Below are 24,874 nucleotides of genomic sequence, written 5' to 3' on the forward strand. Positions count from 1 at the left end.
GCATCCTCAGAGAGATACACGGTGGTCTCTGAAATCAGTTGTCAGTCTTCTTCTGAGGATCTTGACTCAGTGGGTACCAGCTCTACTCCCATGCCCATGGCCTTGCAGGGATAATAGGAAAAATCTTGAGGCTGCATCAAGCTCTTTTCAAGTGGACATATCAGGCACCGATTTTTACTCTCTTATTCCTGAATTATTGGAGGAAGAATGACTAGTTTTGCCATGTCTTTGGACTCCACTTGGTAATCTTCTCTCAAATTCTTCATATCAAATCCATCAGGGGTTTCTATCACCCCACACACACTAATCCTCCCCAAAAAAAAGTTCAGAGAAGAGAGCCTCTTCTTTTGGATTATCCCCCACTGCCACATAGACCTCCTTTGCTTCTCAATGGGGAAGAAGTAGAGTGATTACATATTCTTCCAAATCCTGTAACCAGACCCTTGCTTTTGAAATCCACAAGACAAGATATTGACACATCAGCTGTGACAACTTTCCCTTACAGAGTTTATTTAGCTGCCCATATGGGGATGGGTCACAGGTAGCAGAAAATATTAAGTGAAAAGATCCAATTATTATCACACTATAGTAATTTTTATAACTCCCTGGGCCAAATTATAATGTGAAAGCTATAACAATTTTATAATTATATCCCAAATTCTCTGAGCTTGTAAGGGATTGAGTCACCCATGTTACCTAAGAGGATAGCAGTTCTTAGAAAGAATATATGGAAAAGTGAACTAATAAGTAAAACACAGCCAAATAGGCCTAGGGAGAAATAGAATATTGTCCATCATTGTTCAGGATGTACCTACAGCTCTAGTAACCCAACATCAGAGTTTGTGACCTGATGCTTGTTATCTCTCAGAATTAGGTGTCCATTGTACCCCAAGTCCTGTGATTGGCTATTCCTCACTCTTAAAATCTCTGTGTCTCTACAGGTCTCTTTTTGGCTTCTCTTATCTTTATTTCTTTCTGTTTCATAAGCCCCAAGAGAATGTTTCAATAGGTTAGGGGTCACTGTCTATTTGGTAGAGTTCTTGCACCAGGCAACTTCATAAGCCCAGGCCTACCTAATATCTATCAAAGGTTGAAAACAAGTCAATTTAAAGACATAATAACAAAGAAATAGTTTTGTTCATGGTACATTACTTAAATGTGAACCAACATTGGAAAAACTGGAAGATCTTAGTAAAATCAGCATTCTGTCTTTTCCTGAAAAATCAGAAGAATTTGCAACACTGGACCTAAAGTCTAATTGCACCAATCAGCTTGAGTTGATTTTCCCTGTAGTCCGATCATGCTCCTTCCATTTTAGCAGTTCCTAGCCATAATGCAATGTCTGTACATGAGCTAGGTCTCCTTTCTCTCATTTATTGCCTGATCCTGGAGGCATTTGAGTTTGAGACTGGTGTGACCTTTGTCCAAGATAGTTGCCAATTTCCAGTCTAACTGGTTGTGGCTAGCATTCACAGGGTCACATGACAGAAAATATGACCGTATGAAAGGAGTTGCTTCTATTTCCCTCTGAAGAGATCTCTTCAGTGAATCAGGTACTTAAGAGTTTCAGACACTGTCTGATAATATCCTGAAGACTTCCTGAAATTTCTTTCAGTGATTGCTTCAGACCTAGAGAGACTCTGATAACCTCCCAATACTGGGCTCTTGCTCCTTAACCCTCATATTTAAATTCTAAATAGAGTCTTACAGTCTAGGACTTCTAGAATTAAAAACAAACAAACAAACAAAACCCTGTTACCATCAACTGCTCCAATTTTCTTGGTTGTATTTTTTATGGATGTCTTTATTTGGCAGTTCTGCTGGGTAGGTTCAAATTGTCAACCTTTGGCTTAGTCATCAAGCACAAACCATATATACCATGCAGGTTTCTCTTTTCCAAAATAACAGCCTATCAAATAACAGTCCTGAAGAATTCTTACATGGCTTATTAAAATTTAAAACAGTAAAGTATGTTTCTTGCCCATTTTTCTTGTAAGCTCTCCCTTTCAATGCTTCCTTTGGTCAGCTTTCTTTGACTAAGATCTGAAGCCTTTGTAAAATATCATTAAGGTCCTTCCTGGTCCATGTACTGTTGTCATTATTATAAAAGTCCAAATACATCTAATCTAATCAACCAAAACTTTCAGTAAGGTTAAGTCTTAAGATTAGGAAAATGTTTTCATCATCCTGAAAGAAAGTAACCAAACCAAACCCATGCCTATCAAATTGATTCCAACTCATAGAAATGCAATAGGACAGAGTAGAATTGCTCCATAGGGTTTCCAAGATTATAAATCTTTATGGAAGCCATAGAGTGGCAGGCTGGTGAGTTCAAATCTCCAGCCATTTGGTTAGCAGCTGAATGCCTTAACCACTGCATCATCAGAGGTCCTTGAAAGAAATTAGAGACCTAAATATATAGAAAGACATCCTGTATTCTAGAGTTGGAAGACTTAATCTTGTTAAGATGTCAATAATCAAAGTGATGTACAGATTCAATTCAATCCGTATCAAAATTCCAACAGCATTTTATGTAGAAATGGAAAAGCTGACTCTCAAATTCATAAGGAATGGGAAGAGGTTTCAAGTATTCCAAATAATCTTGAAAAAGCAGAAGTAGAATAACTCACATTTCCCCGTTTCAAAACATACTATAAAGCTACAATAATGAAAACAGTGTGCCATACTCTACTCAATGGAATAGAATTGACAGTTCAGAAACAAACCATACAATTGATTTTTGTCAAGGGTGCCAAGTCCATTCAGTGGGGAAAGAATAGTCTGTTCAATAAATTGTGCTGGGACAACTGGATCTCCACACGCAAAAGGATGAAATTAGACCAACACTTCATATCACATACAAAAGTTAACTCAAAATGGATCAAAATTGACTCAAGAACTAAACCCATAAAACTCTCAGAAGAAAATATAAGAATAAAACCTCAAGATCTTGTGTTGACAATGGATTTTTAGATATGACACCAAAAGCATGAGGAACCAAAAATAAATAAATAAAATAAATAAATTAGACTTCATTAAAGTGAAAGATGTTTGTGCATTAAAGGACTTTATTAAGAAAGTGAAGAGACAACCTACATGATGGGGAAGAATATTTGGGAGCCATATATCTGATAAAGGTTCAATATCTAGAATATACAAAGAACCCTACAACTCAACAATGATAAAACAAACAACCCAATTAAAAATTGGCCAAAGGACTTGAAGAGATTTTTCTCCAAAGATATAGAAATGGCTAACAGACACAAGATGTTCAAGGTCCTCAACTGTTGTTGTTGCTGTTATGTGCCATTGCGTCAGACCCAACTCATAGGGACCCCTCCTTGGGTTTCTGGGGCAGTACCGCTACGGAAGCAGATTGTCCAACCTTCCTTCCAAGGAGTGGCTGGTGGGTTTGAACCGCCAGCCTTCTGGTTAGCAGTTAAGTGCCTTAAGCACTATGCTACCAGAGCTCCTCAGTCATTAGGTAAATGCAAATCAAAACCACAATATAATATTACCTCACACTCACTAGTGATGGCATTTATCAGAAAAAAATATGGAAATTAATGGGTGTTGATGAGGATATGGAAAAACTGGACATACATTGCTGGTGGGAATGTAAAATCGTGCAACCACTGTGGAAAACAACTTGGCAGTTCCTCAACAAATTAAACACAGAATTATCATGTGGCCTGCCAATTCCAATCCCAAGAGACCAGAAAGCAGAGACTCAGATACATGTACATCAGTGTTATTGTGGCATTATTCACAATAACCAAAATGTGGAAACAACCCAAATGTCCATCAGTAGATAAATGGATAAGCAAAATGTGGTTTTGGTTAGTAGACGAGTGCTTAACCATTTGTGCCACCCAGGAATTCCATAAACATGCAATGGAATATTAGTCATAAAGAGAAAGGAAATTCTGATACACGCTACAGTATGGAAGAAGCTTAAAAACATGCTGAATGAAATAAGTCAGACACACGAGAACAAATACTGTATGATCCCACTTATATGAAATATCTAGCTTGGGCAAATATATAAAGACAAAAGTTAATTAGTGGTTAGCAGGGGTTGAGGGAGAAAGGAATGCAAGTTATGTTAAAAGGGTATTAAGTTTCTGTTTGGGGGGATATAAAACATTTGGAAATGCTCAGTGGTAGCAGGAGCACAATATGGTGAATGTAATTAATTTCACTGAATAACACACTTAAAAATGGTTAAAATGGCAAACTTTTTGTTATATACATATATATTTTACCACAATAATCTTTAATGCAATCACATTTGACATTTAAATATAACGTAATAGGCTTTAAGGTTGTGAGATTCATAATCACTCCAGTAGCAGCATAACATGATTCTGAATCATCATATATGGTTTTACTGGACTTTGTGGTATATTACATTTTTCAAAGGAAAGCAAAATGTATTTGAGAAATATTTTTATGACAGTAAAAGTAATTAAGTCACAGTGAAATCTTCAGTTAATCAGAAAATTTTATCAATCAAACCCATTTTTCTAGGCATCCCTGTTAAAGTTTTATTACTAAGACTGAGGAGTCTTAGATCACAGGCTCAGTGACCTTGAGAATGAACATTCCAAGGAGCTTGGAGAAAAGATCAAATCCACCCAAACCTAGCATTTTTGCACAGGTTGGATCAGGTGAAATGAACCTCTGGGGCATTTTTTAATGCACTCGTTCATATTTGGGGGGGGGGGGAAGCAAGGTGCATGGTTAAAGATGGGGAGAGGCTCCTAGTTCTATAGTGCTCTATGGAGCATTATATCTTGGATCTTTTAATGCAATCGGCATCTTTTTTAACCCCAAATGTCTCGACCCTGTCCAGCTGTTTTCCTGGGTCACCCTGACTGCCTGGTCCTTCAAATGAGATGTAACATCACCTCCCTCACATCATTTCCCACTCTCAACACATATACCCAAGCTGTGCATGAAGAGTAACATCATATCATCTAGCCTCCTTTACTGCAATCACACTTTTTTTCCAGTAAAAATTGGGATTGCATATTATAAGACTAAGAAGAATTGGAAAGTGGAGTTTGACCCTGACAATCTTTCAGAAAATCAACTATAAAACATATTCTGTCTGGGTTGTTGAGCTTCTAAATTCTAATTCCTCTCCTTTTCTAAAAACTACCTATTGCCAAAAATTTCCTGATTGGTAGAATACCAGGGCTTCAAACCAGTTCATTCCAGTTTGACCTCTGCTGAGAGTTTCCATTTCTACCTCAGATATACTGAATCAGGAACTACAATTTAACAAAATAACACAGGCGATTCTTCTGTATACCTAAGAATCACCTCTAAGATCTATGAGTCACCTGTGTATCTTGTTACAATGTTGATTCTGATTCAGTATATCTGGGGTGGAAATGGAAATCCTCAGCAGGGGTTGAAATGGAATGAACTAATTTGGAGCTCTGTAGGATACTGACAAAGTGGTAGATAGTAGGTGGCATATTTCATGATCAAATTAAGGTCTGGCAACTTTGGTTCTGTGAATTTGAATCCTAAACCTGCAACGGAATGGGTACAAAAGGAGCATGGGGACGGCATCCTTTGACCTCCTCTACTTCACAAGTGGGGAGACAGAAGGATCAACAGTAACAGCACAAAGCTGATTCCTATGAGGTCAGATGTGCCACCACCCTCCAACCTTTTTTCTTTCACCATTTCTGACACCAACTGCCCCATGGCACTCTCTACTTCTCTGCTAGGTTCAATAATTCATTGCAATGGCCACACAAAACTCACAGACAATACTCACAATTATTGATTACTGGGTTTATTAGGTAACAGGTTATAATTCAGGTTAGGAATACCCAGGATATAATTCTTCAATCAGGGAAGCCTCCCCTCGGTCATGCCCTTAAGCACACCTTTCTTTGGCCCTTGGCCTCTCGGCCTGGCCGCTGCCCTGCTTGGGCAAGTGTTACAAAGTCCTTTTAGCTCTGCCAATAGGTCTACCCTACTCTGTCAGCAAGCCTCAGCTTTCTTGCTCCATGGGCCAGGAAGCCTGCCTTTCTGTCTCATGCCAGTCTCTTGATTCTGCTGCCACTGTCTCTCTGCCATTCTTTCTGCCAAGGAGGTCCAATGCAGGAATCTAGAGTCCAGGGATGTGCTCCACTCCTTGCTGCTCTCTCTTGTCAGTAGTTAGATCCCCTTTCTGCCTCTGCAAGGGCTCATTTTAAGCCTAGCAAGATGGCAAAACTGACCAATCCTCACTTTAGGGTTCCGTACACCTTATTTACACAGTCCCACCCCCACAGGAGTTCTGGTAGCATAGTGCCTAAGGCACTTGACTGCTAACCAGAACGCTGGCGGTTCAAACCCACCAACCACTCCTCAGAAAGAAGGAAAGTTGGGCAATCTACTTCTGTAGTAATACTGCCTCGGAAACCCAAGAAGGGGTCGCTATGAGTCAGATCCGACTCAATGGCACATAACAACAACAACCCCCACAAGGGTGCCATATGCCTTATTTATATTATTAACAAGCTAACCAATACCCTTGGTAGGCTGCAAAGCACCTCACATTTGCATAGTTCCACCCAGTTATCTGGTGAGAATCATAAAGATCATGGGTAGAAGAGCCATTGCAAGTAATTCACTGCACCACAATGGATACACAGTCCAAGAAGCCACCGACCAACTTCCTAAATAATCTTTTTCCTTCTCCATTCATTGCAGAAATGAGACATGCGTTTTAATCAGAAGATGAGATCTTGGAAGTAGAAAAAGTTCTTTTTCTGCTGAAAGAATCTCAGTTCAAACCCTGATTCTTCCAATTAACTGCTGGCAAGTGATCTAAGTTGCCCTTGACCCAAGCTATGGTATTTTCAATTGCCTCATACACATGTGAAAGCTGGACAATGAACAAGGAAGAGCAAAGAAGAATTGATGCACTTGAATTATGATGTTGGCAAAGGATATTGGATGTACCATGGAAGGAACAAACAAATATGTCTTGGAAGAAGTACAACCAGGATGCTCCTTGGAAGCAAGGATGGTGAGACTTCATCTCACGTGCTTTAGATATTTTATCAGGAAAGAACAATCCCTGAAGAAGAGAGAACATCAGGCTTGGTAAAGTAGAGGGTCATCAAAAAAGAGGAAGACCCTCAATGAGATAGAGATAGATGACACAGTGGCTGCAACAATGGGCTCAAACATGGCAACAATTTGAGGATGGCGCAGGATCAGGCAGTGTTTCATTCTGTGGTACAGTGGGTCACTATGAGTTGGAACCAACTCCACGCCACCTGACAACAACATCAACAAATGACTTTTTGGGGAAGGAACTTAACCTCTCTGCTTCCCCATCCAAGCAGGAATAGTAATTACATATCACACAGTTTTATAAGTACTAAACAAGATGGCATATGTTTCTAGCATATTACTGACTGCCACTGAGTTGATTCTGACTCCTAGCGACCCCCATCGGGTTTCCAAGGCTATAAATCTTTACAGAACCAGACTGCCCCATCTTTATTCTGTGGAGAAGCTGGTGGGTTCGAGCCAATGACCTTTTGGTTAGCAATCAATGCCTTAACCACCACACCACCAGAGCTCCTTTTCTCTAGCACAGTAAGAAGTCAATAAAAGCTCAATTTGCTATAAAACAGCCTAACAGAGCGCTAAGCACAGAGAAGAGGCTCAGTTTTCTTCTGCTGATATATTCTAGCTATTGCCTACTTTCTACTTAACAAGACTTGAACATTTACACAGTATTAGCATCTTTTTCTGAGAAGTGCTTTAATGTGATTCTCTGAGCTACCAGTGAGAAAAGACTATTTTTGTCACCATGCTTTAGAGATCCAGCATTGAAATCTAAGAAAGTTAATGATATTACTTCATGGGACCGAGTGTGAATCTGTTTCTATAAAGCAAGTCAAGAAAATTTCTCTGGATCCCAAGCCACTAGAGCCAGTTTTCAAAAACAGTAAATTCAGTCTGACTGGCCATTTTCCTACATGGGCAAATGTAATGGTGCAGACTGTCCCACAGACCACCAGGCAAACCACTTTCCCAGGGACCTAAACAAACAGTACTAAAATGGGGCTTGAAAGCTTCCCTTCTGTTCATGCTTATGCTTCTACATTCTCTGCTTCATAAGTTAAGTGATTTCTCTTGGGATGCTTATTTTCACTTAAAAAAATAACGTACACTTGGAAGACTTGCTGCAATATTATATGATGACGTAACTATTTATATAGTCCCAGCTGAGCCTACAGACTCCAAAAGCTTTAAAATCTATACCTACAGTGATAGATTTAGACAGTACTCTCCCACATCATTTACACACACACACACACACACCCCTAAATATTTCTTTAAGTCTAGACCACTTTTGATGTAACTGTGTTCTCTCTATTTTGACATTCTTGGAGCAGTCCTGTGAAGCTTAAGATTAAAATCACAAGTCTTGCAGTTTAGACACAGAATAAAGTACAAACTGTGAAGGTGATCTCATATGCTCAGAATTATGCCTGTAAAGGTCAAGCTGACTTGAAATATAGATGAAATAGAATATAGTATTTAGACAAGGGAGCTTTATTTATCTACATCTTAATAATGAAATGAAGGATATTTTCATCTTTATTATTAACAATGCTACTTAAACCAGTGCATTTTTTCATGCTATTTCCTCTTTTAAATTTAGGAATATGACTATCTGTAAAAATAAATATGCAGTAAATGATGGTAATAAATTATGATCACAGTGTGTTGACACAGCATAAAGGAAGCCCAGAACAATATATTGCCCATTTTAGGTACATAATAAATATTTGTGGAATTTTAATATAAGACGAATTTAATACCAAACCAAACTCACTGCCAGTGAGTCGATTCTGACTCACAGAGACCACCTTTGGATTTCTGAGGTGGTAAATCTTTATAGAGATAGATTGTCCCATCCTCCTTCCACAGAGCAGCTAGTGAGTTTGAACTGCCAACTTTATGGTTAGCAGTCAAATATCTTAGACATCATACCACCAGAGCTTCTTAAAAGGAATTTAATAGCTCCTAAAATAGCTCTGCTCCTCTTGTTTATACTTATAGAATCTAGGTCAGTGGCTATACCAAGAGGAGTAATTTGGTGTATGTGGGGAGCACTTTACTTAGCTCCCCAATAGCCATCATCCGCCACCTAGAACTATTCCAGATGCAATGCCGTCTAAGTAAAATACTGTACCTGCTATAGAAACTTAGCTTCAAGACAAGTCCCGAGACTACTGTCCAGAAGCTTCTAACTCTGACAGTCCAGACATAACACTGGTTGTAATATCCGTGTGTCGATCTCTTCACAATAACCATCATTCTGTCTTTTAAGATTTTTGTAGTTTGGACATAAGGACAGGGAGGTAGGGAGCCCACACACAAAAAGACAATATAAAACAAATCATCTTGCACAAGGATATTTGTGCAAAAGTGCTAGACTTTTGGCCTGCCTTGTGTCATCTTCACCAAACTTTATCACTGTTCTAGGCCTCAATTTCTCCACCTGTGAAATGACTGACGATCTTGAAAGGTATGGTCTCTGAAGTCTTTAAGAGCTTGGATTCCTGCTTTAATTAGGTATCTAAATCTGGATTGCTTATCATGCCTGGCCACTGACCCTATCTCTCTGCATCCCTTTTTTATTACCTATACTGTTTCGGTAGAAAGTAAAAAAACCCTCAGAGAGCAGGACCAGTATGGAGAATGTTCCTGGATGCCAGGAGTCTTCCCCCTCAACCCACACCCCCATCCAAAATCTGTCCGGGGTGGAGACAGTGTGCAAAGCTGGACACCTACTGGAAGCAGCTGGGTGACCATACAGAGCAAACCACCTCGCCTATGTGAAGCTTTGCCTCACTTCCTTCCTGCCTTTACTCATGCTCACAGAAGAAACAAAAGAAAATATTGCAAAGGAAATTTCTTGGCTATTTTTCTCTTCACAAAAGTGACTTTTCGGGAGAAAGGGAAAAGACTGCAAAACAAGCAAACAAAGGGCACGGAACAGTCACACTAGGACCCCCACTTATGTTCGGAAACGCCAGCTCTTTATTAGCCGCACCCGGGCTTCTGGTGCTGTGGCCGCTTCGCGGTGGGGTGGCAGCTGGCGCGGAGCAGAAAGCCTGGCCCTGGCCAAGCCCAGGGGGAGGAGGCGGCCGGGTCGCTGCCCCACAACCCATGATGGAGGTGGGGGCGCCCAGCAACTTGGCCCACGGGAAAGCAAGCCTGGGGTCAGCATCCTGCCAGCTCTCATAAGTGGATCTAATTATGACCGCTTACTTCAAAAAGAGGATTTAATCCAAAGCAGATTTACCAGGGCAGTCTCCAAAGGGCAGCAGGAATCCAGGCATGACCTTTGAGAAAATCCTAAAGGCATCACTGCACCGGGAACCTGTGAGACAGTCACAGTGGACGCTTCAGATCACAGTTCAATGCAGAGACGCCAACTTAAGTTATCAGGTCCTAGTGAGTTTAATTTAGCATGACTATTAGCGTCTGTCAGGGTGTGCCCAAGAGGTGTGCACTGGTGGTTACTGAAAGAATTGAGGGGAGAAAGGAAATGTCGACAGTAAAAAAGAAAACAAACAACAACAACAACAAAAAAAAACACAACAGCCCTAAAATATAACCTGTTCAGTAAAAAATATTGTTAAAACCTTAAAGTTGTTTCATATTTGAGAGTCAAAAGTCTCTCAGTGAATTCTTATCTAAAATATCAAAGTTTGGTGGCATATCTCAGTGCTGATGAAATTATCATATATATCTTAAGATAATTTTTAACATTTACTTTGTTTTTGAAAATCTTTTATATAATGTTTTGCTCAGGAGGGGTTTTGTTTGTTTTAATAAAATTAAACAATTCCAAAAAAGGGCCTGGGGATTAGAATCTCTCATCTAGAGTTGATCAACATGAAGTCAGTAAATAAACACATCTGGGACAGACTTATTGTATAATGGGTATAAAAAGTACTTTTTGGTGGCGTAGTGCCTGAGGCATTTGACTGCTAACCAGAAGGCTGGCGGTTCAAATCCACCAGCCACTCCTCAGAAAGAAGATTGAGCAATCTACTTCCATAGTGATAATGCCTCAGAAACCCAAGGAGGGGTCGCTATGAATCGGGATCTGACTAGACGGCAGTGAGTTTGGTTTTCGGTTTTGGCATCATGTTTCAATGCTATCACTGTCACAAAATACAAAAATTAGGGGAAGAAAAAGAACCAGCCTGGATAATTACTCTCTTCATCTGCTATCTCTAGTAACACTAACTGTTCTGTAACTAAACTGGTGCCCCCTCAGGCATTTAGCTTAGGTAGGAAATTGTAGAAAAGATAGCTAAATATAGTTCTAAAACAAATAATTTGTGAAGTGTCAGAGAGGAATTAATTCACATAGGTGCTCTTTAAAATTATTTGCTATCAGGTATTTTTAAAAGTCAGTATCAAACAAGTTGCTCCTCTTTTACCTGACCACATTCAAACACAGGACACCTAAACAGATGGCTACTGTGGATATATGTAATTTATATTGTCATTAGAACCTTGGTTGCAATAAGTGTATCTTGAGATTGGAAAACTCACAAACATTGAGAAGATGGAGTTTCTTCTCACTGTTTGATCACCCAGAATTTTCACATCAGGTCATCTATTTGTTCTAACATGAAGCTGGTAAATTTTAGCTTTTAAGAGAAGAAAAGCTTAAAGAAATCATAAATTGGAGGTAGGTTACATTATACTCCATCCAAGGTGTAATACTGTTCTGTTTTCAATTTCTCCTTCCCCAAAAGTTGTATAAAGTCCAGTAATAGGTAAACAAAACATTATTAATAATAAAAAAAAGAATGACACAAACCTGTTCAGCTTCATGCATTTTTTTTACTCTTACTGTGATAGCTTTTTCTGGTAAGTAAACTAATCTGGGAAAACCAGATCTCTTCTTTTATAACTAAATACATAACAAAGCAAGATAGGTGAAGCTGTTCCCTAGTGGCTCTCAATTTGCAAGCCCTAAACACAGAGGCTGTCATGCTTGATAACTCAAAGCATTAGAATTCAATGTCAGCGGTTTCAAAGATTGTGGGATTCACAGACATGCCCATTCAGCCAACGGAAAGGGAAGAAGAGAAAAATCTAAAAAGAAAATGTTGAAAAGATTGTATAGTATGGGAGAGTTCATTACAAAGCTTTTTAATTTGAAGTCTTTGCTTTTAATGTGGCCATCCCTGGTCTGAGAAAACTGCCTATAAGGATAAGTATGAAGACTCCTATACTGAGATTAAATTCATTTTTTTATACTGAATTTTAAAAGTTATGCAACCCTTGGGAAGTTAAGAAGGTAGTTTTAGTCATTAAGGAATTTGTACACAACCAAATATTGAAATTTTTTCCAGGGGCTCTAAGAAGAAATGGGATTCATTGAAAATGATTAAGGTGAAGAATTTGCCTTCCTGAGTAAGTAGATTTTAACCCTCAAGAAAAAAGCAGATTATTTCAAATTTACCAGTTACCAGTTGCTGTCGAGTAGATTCCGACTCATGGCAACCCCCCGTGTTTCAGAGTAAAAAACCATAGGGTTTTCAGTAGTTGAGGTTTTGGAAGTAAAGTGTTAGATCTTTCTTTCAAGACACTTCTGGGTGGATGTGAATTGCCAACCTTTCAGTTAGCAGCTGACCACTTAACTGTGCTACCCAAATCCAAAACCAAACCCACTACCATCAAGTTCCTTCTGACTCTTAGTGACCCTAAGAATGGATATCCAAGGCTGTAAATCTTTATGGAAGCAGACTGCCCCATCTTTCTCTTGCAGAGTGGCTGATGGGTTCAAATCACTGACTTTTTGGTTGGCAGCCAGATGCTTTAACCACAGCACCACTGTAGCTCCTTTGTGCTATCCAAAACCAAAAACAAACTCACTGCCATCGATTCTATTCTGACTCACAGCAACCCCCATTGGGTTTTCAAGGCTGTAAATCTTATGGAAGCAGGCTACCTCATCCTTCTTCTGTGGAACAGCTGGTAGGTTCGAACCACTGACCTTATGGTCAGAAGTCAAATGCCTTAAGCTCTATACCATCAGAACTCCTTTTGTGCTACCCAGGGATTTCTTATTTCAAATACTCACAGCCGTCAAGCTGAACCTGACTCATAGCAACGCTTCCTTGGGTTTCCAAAGTGGTATCGCTATGGAAGTAGATTGCCCGACCTTTCTTCCGTGGACTGGCTGGTGGGTTTGAACTGCCAGTCTTCTGGTTAGCAGTCAAATGCCTTAGGCACTATACTACCAAAGCTCCTCTTATTTCAAATAGAGGGCAATTAATAGAGAGACTTTTCAAATACAGGTGGTTCATTGACCAATTTCCAATATAAAGCTCTAGCTTTATAGTTTTTTGTCTTTCAACATCCTTGTATGAGCTTGGTGCCCTACTTACAAACACCCCAAAGCACATTCATAGTAATAGTTTAGATAAAAGTCAGCCTCACTCTCCATGGTCACAAACAACTCAGAACTCAGAATTAGATCCTGGGTACTTAACTATGATGTCACTGAACCTTAGTGTCACTGACATGAGGGACAGAGGAAAAAGAACTGCAGGCATCCATCCAGATGTACTGGTGCGTGTGGGCACCTTACCTCTCCCGCTCCTGCTCCAGCAGGTTGGTGAAGTCATCACTCTTGTTCATGTAGTCAGTGTGTTTATGCTTCTCGTTCTCTAACTCGTATACAGTGCGCCTGTGACACTTCTCTGCCAGCAGCAGCTGCTCTAGCATGCGCCGGTAGGTTTCTTTCTGTTTTTCCTCAAGTCTGTCCAGCTGAGTAATCAAACATAGAAAAGTGTTTAATATTTTATTTCATTTGCATATTGATAGTTCCCTACATTACTCACAAACCTACTCCCCCTTTCAAACTCTAGGTCAAGGTTTCTTAACCTCAGCATTTTAGACCAGGATTATCTATGTGGTGGAAAGCTGTCCTATGCACTGTAGAATACTGAGTCTGGTATTAGCTGTCATTTCCTCCACTCCATCATTTTCTCCATGCTAAGTGGCTTTATAACCTAGCCATAATTATGCTGCAGTAACTTCTAGGGTTTTTTTCTATGAACGTGCAGAAAAACAAACTGTTCCACTCTATTAATAAGATAGCACAGAGCCCTATACTCAAAAGAAAGAGGATAATAACTCTCCTGATCTCAGAAAAATTAAGATTTCAGCATACACATAAACCAAACTTCTCCCCTGGGCAAGCATTTATCATCCTAACAATCTTTTTTCTTTTTGAGACTTGCAGTTATATGCATTCCTAAAAAAAAAGTGTTTTCTTTTTTCAAGAGATGCTAAATATAATGAAAGAGCATACTTCTCTAAAGACATCTTTAAAAATATTCTTAAAGAGGCTTTTGTGCCTAACTGTCTGGCCAGGCCATAAGATTTTTAAGGGTTCATGTCTTGATTATCTTTTTAGTCCCCAGTGCCTAGTGCAGTGCCTGGCATAAAGCAGATGTTTAGTAAATGTCTATTAAATTGGACAGAAGCTTACAATATTGATTTAAACATAAAAAACCAAAAAACAGTTGCCATCAAGTCAATTTCAACTCATGGCAACCCCCTGTGTTTCAGAGTAGAGCTGTGCTCGATAGTATTCTCCTGGCTGTGATTCTTCAGAAACAGAGCACCAGGCCTTTTTTCCAAGGTACCTCTGAGTGGGTTCAAATTGTCAACCCTTCAGTTAGTAGCCTAGCACTTAACTGTACCAGCCACGGACTCCTACAATATTGATAGTTCTCTACATTACTCACTATCCAACTCTTTCCTTCAAACTCTAATTCAGGGTTTCTTAACTTCAGCACTACTGACATTTTAGCCCAGGTAATTCTTCATGGTGGGGAGCTGTTCTGTACGTTATAGGATATTTAGTAGCATCCCTGTCCTCTAGTCATTAGATGCTAGAAATACTCCCCCAGTTGTGGCAATCAAAACTGCTAGACATTGCCAAATGTTTCAAGGGGGAGAGAATATTGTCCCCTGGTTGAGAACCACTACACTAGTTAAAACAGACATATTTAAAACCCATCCTCAACCCCACAACCTGCTGCCTGAAATCCAACGGGGTGGTTCCACAGGATGTCAGAATCACAGCTGCTCCACCTGGGTTTTCAATATATGCCCTTTAGTTATAAGAAGGATCCATGGTTTCCTCTGTAATTGCATGACATCTTCATTGTGAACAAGTCATTTCTGAGGTCCAAATGAAGAGAGAGACTGCTTCTGCCATCCTTGGTGTCTTCTGCCCAGATCACCACTCTCATTACCTAAGAGTAGGTGACCAGGCACAAACTGGTGGAGAAGCCCAGCTGACAATATTTGAGATCGTCACAGATTTAACAGATTGGGCTTTTATGTCTCTGGATAAATTTCTGTAGTCTTAAAGGGACAGTCAATGCAAAATGTTTTCTCATTCCAATAGCAATACTCCTCATACTATAAAATATTCTTCCACATTTCTTCAAATGTTATTGTTACCATATTTTATATAATTTACTAAGCATTGCTATATATCATCATTATCATCATCAAAAATGTAGAAGGAACAACCTTTTACCCCTTTTGATATTTCCTACTTGCTATAAAGTAGGACTGTTCCTTCTTGTAAAGTATTTGGAACAGTAGCTTCTACCCCTTTTTTCATGCCCTACCCTAACCCTCCCCAAGGAAGGAGAGGTGACTTATCTGATGCTTCTAGTTGGGATAAGGAACTGGACACATACAGCTCAGCTTATGCATTTCTCATGTTTTACTCTCCCTGCCATAGGATGATACATTGTTCTCTGAATAACCAAACTCTCCCACAATTGTGTTTCTCCAAAGTCCAAACCTGGAGGGACAGTAATAGAAAGTTCATTGGTAGTCATTTATCCATCTATAACAATAAATGTTTTCAATCCACCTGTCAGATTCCTGCAGTTATCCCTTAATCCATTCAAGGAACTCTGGAGTGAAAGATAGAGGCATTATTAATTGGATGGTTGTCTGAGAAATCCAAAGAGACAGACACTGCACAGGCATCTGGAGAACAAAACAGCACAGGGAGATATCAAGTCTTTTAGTGCAACCTGAGGTTCCGGGGTGGTGTGAAATGGTTAATGTACTGGTTTGCTAGTTGAAAGGTCCACCTGGAGGCACCTTAGAAGAAAGTCTTGGTAATCTAGTTCTGAAAAAACAGCCATAGAAAACCTTATGGAGCACAGTTCTATTTTGAGACCTGGGGTCACCATGAGTTAAGTCAACTCCATGGCAACTGATTTAACTAGTGCGGTCTAGGCAGGAGGCAGACCTTAGCCTTTAGTAACTTCTGTCTATGTGTGTCTTTGAGATTGGTTATTTGAAGGAGCCCTGGGGCTGGGCCAGTAAAATTGTTTGCTGGAGTCCCTGTAGGCAAAGTTCACCTCATCCACACTAGTACAGCTCAACCCCAATAGTGATTACATCCTCAGAAAACAGCCTTTTCTGTTGATGTGTGTGCAGTGCATTTCTCACCAGAACTGACTGCGGGCCAGACTTTAAGCTGCAGAGGCCTTGGTAGCACAGTGGTTAAGTGCTTGGCTGCTAACCAGAGGGTCAGCAATTTGAACCCACCACCACTGTGTAGGAGAAAGAAGTGGCAGTCTCCTTCCATAAAGATTACAGCTTTGGAAACCCAATGTTGTTGTTGTTATGTGCTGTCAAGTCGGACCTGACTCATAGCGACTATTCCTTGGGTTTCCGAGGCAGTGTCGTTACGGAAATAGATTGTCCAACCTTCCTTCCAAGGAGTGGCTGGTGGGTTTGAACCGCCATCCTTCTGGTTAGCGGTCAAGTGCCTTAGGCACTATGCTACCAGGGCTCCCTATAGGGCAGCTCTATTCTGACCTATTGGGTTGGAATTGACTGGATGGCAACATTTTTTTGTTTTTTCTTTTTTCATAAAGCTTCCCCCCACCACCTCAAAGCACTGGTATGTGAGGATCTAGCATTCAACTTTAAATTTTGGTTATAAGAACTAACACAGGTAGCAACAGATGAACTGTGCCAAATGCTGTTTCTCGGTAAAATATTTTATTTGGAATTGTATCAAGTTCCAAGGAGAGAACTGAGGTAGGGCTATACTTTTGGTTCTATTGGCTTATACAGAGACTCTCAAGACCACCTCTGATAACTACAGTCTCTGAAGATTTATTAATCATGTACACTGTGTCCATGGTTTCTGGTTTTCAGGATCCATGCTATGGACTCAACCATAGAGGAATGGTAGCTTTTATTAATGAATAGTGAAAGTGGAATAGGGCCTCTATTACTCTGGAAATATAGCTTCCACTTGGACCGAGGTGCAAGGAAAATTGAATGACATCATCATAACACCAAAGACCAAAAATTTAAGGAAAGAGCATACCTGGAAGTCTTATTCTAGCAAATCAAATTAGTGGAGAAGGAATGCAAGTACTTGAGATGGAGCTAATTCAGAACGTTTTTAGATAAAAGAGTTTAGATAAAAAGGATAAACATGTTTTAGGTAAAAGAGTTTAGATAAAAAGGATAAACATGTTTTAGGTAACTGACTTATTAAGGACTCAGGAAAAGAGAAATCTACCTAGAGGAGATGAAGTCTTAAAGACCAAATGGATTTTCATGCAGAAGAAGTGGATCTAAGAGCTCTTAAAGATAGGGCTATACAAAAGGCAGGTATTTAGTCATTATTGAATCAGAATGGGAAGTAGAGAAAGAAGAGAAAGGAGAACAGAGCAGTGTCCCCTACAAACAAAGAGGCTGTGGGGTCCAGGAAATAACTGAAGAGTGTGCTGTAAAGCTGCGGATATAGCCCATCAAGAACTCAATTGAGGCCCTTCCCTTAAAGACTTCATTAACTATTCAAAGTGGTTACATAAAATATGGACAGATTTAAGAAATAAAATCTGGCAAGATCAGAATAAGATATTTGAAGTAATATTTAGTGAGTTTTAGTGTGTAAGCTATTATTGCCTGGACCTGAGTGAACATGCTTAAGAAATTAAAAAAAAAACAACAAAAAAACCCACTCACTGCCATTGAGGTGATTTCAACTCATAGCGACCCCTCCTTGGGTTTCTGAGGTTGTATCACTACGGAAGTAGATGGCACAACTTTCCTTGCAAGGAGTGGCTGGTGGGTTTGAACTGACAGTGTTCTGGTTAGCAGTCAAATGCCTTAGGCACTACACCACCAGAGCTCCTGCTTAAGAAACTGGGATATAGAATTCGAAGGAAAGATGAGACACTCAAAAATGGATTCAGGCAACACAACAGTAGATCCTATCCAAATATGAAAATGATGTGATGGGGAAAGACCCCATAATGAGGATTATCTACCTCAGGAACATGAAAGTAGGTGAGATTTGTGTTCAACAAAAGATGTTCTTGACAGATGAAGAGCTCATTGAGTTCTGTTTCTCCCACTGATGGAAATCCCACAATACAGAATATGGAAGCTAATATTGGGAAAACAAACATGTGGATCTGAAAGGATAAGGGAAGTAAAGCAAGCAAACAAACAAATCAAAAAGCTTTACGACCCATAAAACAGTGCTAGAGAAAAAACTGCTACCAGTTTATAAAACAGGTCAAATATAAGAAATTCTCAGTTGAGCCTTCCTAATGCAGAAAAGATTTTGTCAAAAAATAAAATAAATATATGTATAGGGAGCTCTGGTAGCATAGTGGCTAAGGCACTTGACTGCTAACCAGAAGGCTGGCGGTTCAAACCCACCAGCCACTCCTCGGAAGGAAGGTTGGGCAATCCTACTTCCGTAGTGCTACTGCCTCGGAAACCCAAGGAGGGGTCGCTATGAGTCAGGGCTGACTCGACGGCACATAACAACAACAACAACAACAATGTATTTCTGTTGCCTTGAGTAGGACAAGTACCTCAGGATTAGAATGTTCAAACACAGGGAAGGCTAAATTCTGATGAAGAGTAGCACATGGCAACAATGTGGTGTCTAATAAGACCCAAGGCACACAGGCTCCAGATGGGTCACCTGGGGCAAGAGGTAATATTCCAGCTCAAACAAATGGGACAATAGGAAAAACACTCCTAATGTTGGATCACCTAGGCTTGAGAAAGAGCCTGAAAAAAGAAAGGGTTCAAAGAGGTTTTAAATACGTGAGTAGGAAAATATAGCACCTAATATAAAACTTAGGCACTGAAAATATCATCAGTGTAAATTTCTAAATCTTGCAAAAAGACAGATGTGTTTCAAATGCTACTTAATAAAGGCAGGGATGTTTCTGTTGCTGTTAAGTGCTGTTGCGTTGGTTCTAACTCATACAAGTCTATGTGCAACAAAACAACAAAACAAATCCCTACCTGGTCCTGTGCCCTCTTCACAAGTGTTGCCATGCTTGAGCCCACTGTTGGATCTACTGTGTCAATCCATCTCTTTGAGGGTTTTCCCCCTTTTCTCTGACCCTCTGTTTTACCAAGCATGATATCCTTCTCCAAGACTGGTCCCTTCTGACAACATGACCAAAGTATGAGAGATGATGTCTGGCCATTCTCCTTACTATGGAGCATTCTGTCTGTACTTCTTCTAAGACAGTTTTTTTTTTTTTCATTCTTCTAGAAGTTGAAGGCACATTCAATACCCTTCACCAACACCACAATTCAAATGCATCAATTCTTCTGCGGTCTTCCTCATTCATTGTTCAGCTCTCACATGCATATGAGGCAATTGGAAATACTATGGCCCAAGTCAGGTGCACCTTAGTCTTCAATAAAACATCTTTGTTTCTTAACATTTTAAAGAGGTCTTCTGCAGCAGATTTGCCCAGGGCAATATGACATCTGATTTCTTCACTGTTGCTTCCATGGGTGTTGGTTGTGGATCCAAGTAAAATGAAATTCCTGAAAACTTCAATCTTTTCTCCATTTATCATGATATTTTTTTATGTTGAAGTGTAATCTCTTTTGAAACTTCAGTGTCTTATCTTCACCAGTAAGAGTTTCAAGTCATCTTCACTTTCAACAAGCAAGGTTGTGTCATCTGCACATCACAGATTGTTAATGAGTCGTTCTCTGATCTTGACTCCACATTCTTCTTCATATAGTCCAGCTTCTCAGATCATTTGCTCAGCATGCAGGCTGAATACGAGTGGTGAAATGATATAACTCTGACACACAACTTCCCTGATTTAAACCATGCAATATCCCCTGTTTTGTTTGAATAACAGCCTCTTGGTCTATGTAACAGGTTCTTCATGAGCACAATTAAGTCTTCTGGAAATCCCATTGTTCTCAATGTTATCCATTATTTGCTATGGTCCGTGCAGCCGAATGTCTTTGTATAGTCAATAAAACATAGGTAAACATCTCTCTGGTATTCTTTGCTTTCAGGCAAGATTCTTCTGACATCACCAATGACATTCCTCATTCCATGCCCTCTTTTGAATCTGACTTGAATTTCTAGAAGTTCTCTGTCAATATACTGTTTTTTAATTATCTTCAGCAAAATTTTACTTTCATGTGATATTAATGCATTCTGTTGAATCACCTTTCTTTGGAATGGGCACAAATATGGATCTCTTCCAATCAGTTGGCCAGGTAAATGTTCTCCACATTTCCTGGCACAAATGAATGAGCATCCAGCTGCATCCATTTGTTGAAACATCTCAATGGATATTCTATCAATTCCTGGAGCCTTGTTTTTCACCAATTTCTTCAGTGCATCTGGACTTCTTCCTTCAGTATCATCAGTTTTGATCAACGCTACCTCTTGAAATGTTTGAACATCAATCAATTCTTTTTGGTAGCGTAACAACATGTATTCTTCCATCTTCTTTTGATACTTCCTGCATTGTTCGATATTTTGCCCACAGAATTCTTCAACATTGCAATTTGAGGCTTGAAATTTTTTTCAGTTCTTTCAGCTTGAGAAATGCCAAGTGAGTTCTTCCCCGTTGATTTTCTAACTCCAGGTCTTTGCACATTTCATTTCAACACTTTATGTTTTACATTTCCATTTAATATTTTCCAGCCGCCCTTTGAAATCTTCTGTTCAGCTCTTTTACTTCAGCATTTCTTCCATTCTCTTTAGCTATTCTATGTTTAAGAGTATGTTTCAGAGTCTCTTCTGATACTCATTTTGGTCTTTTCTTTCTTTTCTGTCTTTTTAATTATCTTTTGCTTTTTTCATGTGTCATGTTCTTGGTGTCATCTGGTCTTTGGTCATTAACGTTCAATACATCAAATCTGTTCTTCAGATGGTCTCTAAATCCAGGTGGTATATACTTAAGGTCATATTTTGTCATTCATGGACTTGTTTCAGTTTTCTTCAGCTTACATATGAGTAACTGATGGTCTGTTCCACAGTCAGCCCCTTGCCTTGCTCAGACTGATGGTATTGAACTTCTCCATCATCTCTTTCCACAGATGCAGTAGAGTTGATTGCTATGTATTGCATCTGGCAAGCCCCATGTGTGTAGTCACCATTTATGTTGTTGAAAATATATTTGCAATGAATAAGTTGTTGATCTTGCAAAATTCCATCATGAGATCTCTGGACTCATTTCTGTCACCATATTTTCCAACTAACAATGCTTCTTTTTTGTTCCCAATTTTTGCATTCCAATCACCAGTAATTATCAATACATCTTGACTATATATTTGATCAATTTCAGAATGCAGAAGTTGGTAAAAATCTTCAATTTCTCCATCTTTGGCCTTAGTGGTTGGTGTATAAATTAGAATAATAGTGGTATCAACTGGTCTTTCTTGCAGGCATATGGATATTATCCTATCACTGACAACATTGTAATTCAGGATAGATCTTGGAATGTTCTTTTTGATGATGAATAAAGCACCATTCCTCTTTAATTTGTCATTCCTGGCACAATAAACTATATGATTTTCTGATTCAAATGGCCAATGCCAATCCATTTCAGCTCACTAAACATAGGATATTGATATTGTCTTTTTTGACAACCTCCAGTTTTCCTAGATTCATACTTTGTACATTCCACATTTTTATTATTAATGGATATTTGCAGCTGTTTTTCCCATTTTGAGTCATGCCACATCAGCAATTGGAGGTCCCAGAAAGCTTTACTCCATCCAATCACTAAGGTCAACTCTATTTTGCTGAGGCAGCTCTTCCCCAGTCATATTTTGAGTGCCTTCCAATTTGAGGACTTAATCTTCTGACATTATATCAAACAATGCTTCCCTGCTATTCATAAGGTTTTCAGTGGCCATATATATTTTTTTTTCTTTTACCAGCAGTGGACCTAGCCACACCTTTCTTTCTAGTCTGTCTTAGTCTGGAAATTCCACTGAAACCCATCCATGGGTGACCCGCTGGTATTTGAAAAACTGGTGACACAGCATCCAGCATCATAGCAAAATGCAAGCAGCCACAGTATGACAAACTGACAGATGAGTGGTCAAGTGGTGGGACAGTACATGGATAGTACAGGGGACAGTACACTAAGGGCAGCGATAGCACATGCTAGCAGATTCCTCCACTCAACTTTAAAAACAAACAAACAAAAAATCATTGCCTTCAAGTCGAATTCAACTCATAGCGACCCTATAGGACAGAGTAGAACTGTCCCATAGGGTTTCCAAAGCTATAATCTTTACTGAAGAAGACTGCAACATTTTTCTCCAATGAAGTGGCAAAGATTAGCAGGTAAGCACTTAACCACTGTGCCACCATGTCTCCTCCACCTAACCTAAGGCTCCTAATTTCCAGTAATTAACTTCTTGATGGAGAACTTCTCCAAAGTGAGGAGAAGGTCACAGGTTGCAGACTGACTGGGCTGCTGTTGAAGTTGAGGATTTTCTCTACCTACCCTGCTTCTCTCAGACATACCTTAAGTCTCCACTTTGGTCTCTGATAATAATAAAATGGGCCTGGATTGTTCCTGAGTCCTGGAATTAAAAAGCTGGGTATTTTCTTTTAACGTTATGAGTGTGAGGTTGGTACTGTGATAACTGCATATGTTTGAATAATTCATTGGACTCCTTAGAAAATGTAGACTGAAGGAACTGCAGAATGTATTTAATTCAACTATAAAAATGTTAATGAAGAGGAAAAGAAAGAAAAACAAACTCTATTCAATCAACTGAGATCCCTCTGGCTAAACCTGCTCAGAATAAAAAGCTGGGAAGAAAAGAATTAAAATCTTGATTCTTTGTAATGTTGTTTAAGAATTTTTTATGTTGATGTCCTGGGTTTTATTTTACAAGATACAGAAAAAGTCATATTTTTTCTTCAGTTTCTCCCAGGATATTTGTCAAGGGAGGGAGGTCCACTATGTGGGGCTCACTGCTTACCCTCTGAGTTCTGTTTAATAACCTAGCTGAGCATAATTTGGTCTGGAAATTAGAATGAGTAGGGATTTTGGGGGAGCCTCTGGGTGCTGAGAATAGTTAATGTGCTTGGCTAGGAATGTAAAGGTTGGAGGTATGAGTCTACCTAGAGATGCCTCAGAAGAAAGGCCTGCCAATCTACTTAAAAAAAAAAACCAGACATTTAAAATCCTATGAGGTACATTTCTGCTCTAACACACATAGATATGGTCATCATAAATAAAAATCAGCTCTGCAGTAATTTTTTTTTTTTTTTTAATGGCTAGGGACTTTTTGACCTAAGGTAAACATAGCTTCTAGAACAAGAGCTAGACTGCCTAATCACAATCTCAGGAGGCTAAAGGGAACAGTGATGTATTGAGGTTCTTGCCTCATGAAGTTCTGAGCAGGACTCCTGCTCCCAGGTAACAAGGAGCTTGACCATTAAGCCTAAAGGGTCGAGAGATCAAAAATCTCGAGGTGGTAGAAGAAAACTTTTGGTCCTTTTTTAAGAATTCTATCTCACTCCCAAATAGAAACTTCACTATCGAAGCAGTAGTGTCTGTTCTTCTTTCTACCCCCTTACCCACTTCCCAAAGGGATGAATGACTTTTCTGATTGTGGAGTTGAAGGAAGAAAGTGACCAAGAAAGCCTAGCTTAGCCAATTTTGAAAGGAGAGTCCACAGAGTAAATGTTTTCTGTTCTGCTTGTTTGTCCATATTGTAAGGCACACTTGGGTCAGAACTATTTTCTTCGATAGATCAGGAACTCCCTACTCTGTCCACAAAATTCAGTATGTTGGAGTCGGTGATTCTAGACATGTCTGTTTTGCAGACCTACTTCTCACTTGGAGGGGGATCATCTCAAGATCTAGACTTGGGAGGAAAATTTGGGAAGCTCAAATGAAACCAAGCTGAGTTATTCAATCCAAATGATATTATTATTTTTATTATTATTACTATGTTTTTGTTGTTGTTAGTTATTGTTGAGTCGATCCTGACCCATAGTGATGCCATTGTGCAAGTAAAATTGCCCAGTAGGGTTCTCAGGTCTGTGATCTTTTGGAAGCAGATCACCAAGCTATCTTCCAAGGCACATCTGAGTGGGTTCGAGCCTCCAAATGTTCAGCTAGTAGTCTAGTGCTTAACTGATATTTTGACCTCAATACGTCTTTTTGAGCTTGGGGGTATAGTGGTTAAGGCCTTTGGCTTAACCAGAATAAAAGTGGGGCAGTCTGGTTCCATAAAGATTTGTTGTTGTTGTTGTTGTTGTTGTTAAGTGCCGTCGAGTCGTTTCCAACTCATAGCAACCCCATGCACAGCAGAACGAAACACTGTCCAATCCCGTGCCAGCCCCACAATCCCTGCTATACTTGAGCCCATCATCGCAGCCACCATATCAATCCATCTCGTTGAAGGCCTCCCCCTCTTTCGTCGACCCTCCACCCTACCAAGCATGACATCCTTCTCCAGGGAATGGTCCCTTCTTACAACA

At 39.6% G+C, this 24,874-nt stretch overlaps 1 protein-coding gene across 1 annotated transcript in view; it reads right to left on the reverse strand.

Moving 5' to 3' along the window:
* Nucleotides 1-24,874, reverse strand: part of FILIP1 (filamin A interacting protein 1) — a 127,640-nt gene that overhangs the window by 31,805 nt on the left and 70,961 nt on the right. The window contains exon 3 of the mRNA XM_007953251.2: nt 13,655-13,833. Coding sequence (XP_007951442.1) covers nt 13,655-13,833 — 179 coding nt within the window. The remainder of the gene's footprint in view (nt 1-13,654; nt 13,834-24,874) is intronic.

The sequence above is a fragment of the Orycteropus afer genome, unplaced genomic scaffold (genome assembly GCF_000298275.1).
Source record: "Orycteropus afer afer isolate SDZICR_OR568_19922 unplaced genomic scaffold, OryAfe1.0 scaffold00380, whole genome shotgun sequence".
NCBI lineage: Eukaryota > Metazoa > Chordata > Mammalia > Tubulidentata > Orycteropodidae > Orycteropus > Orycteropus afer.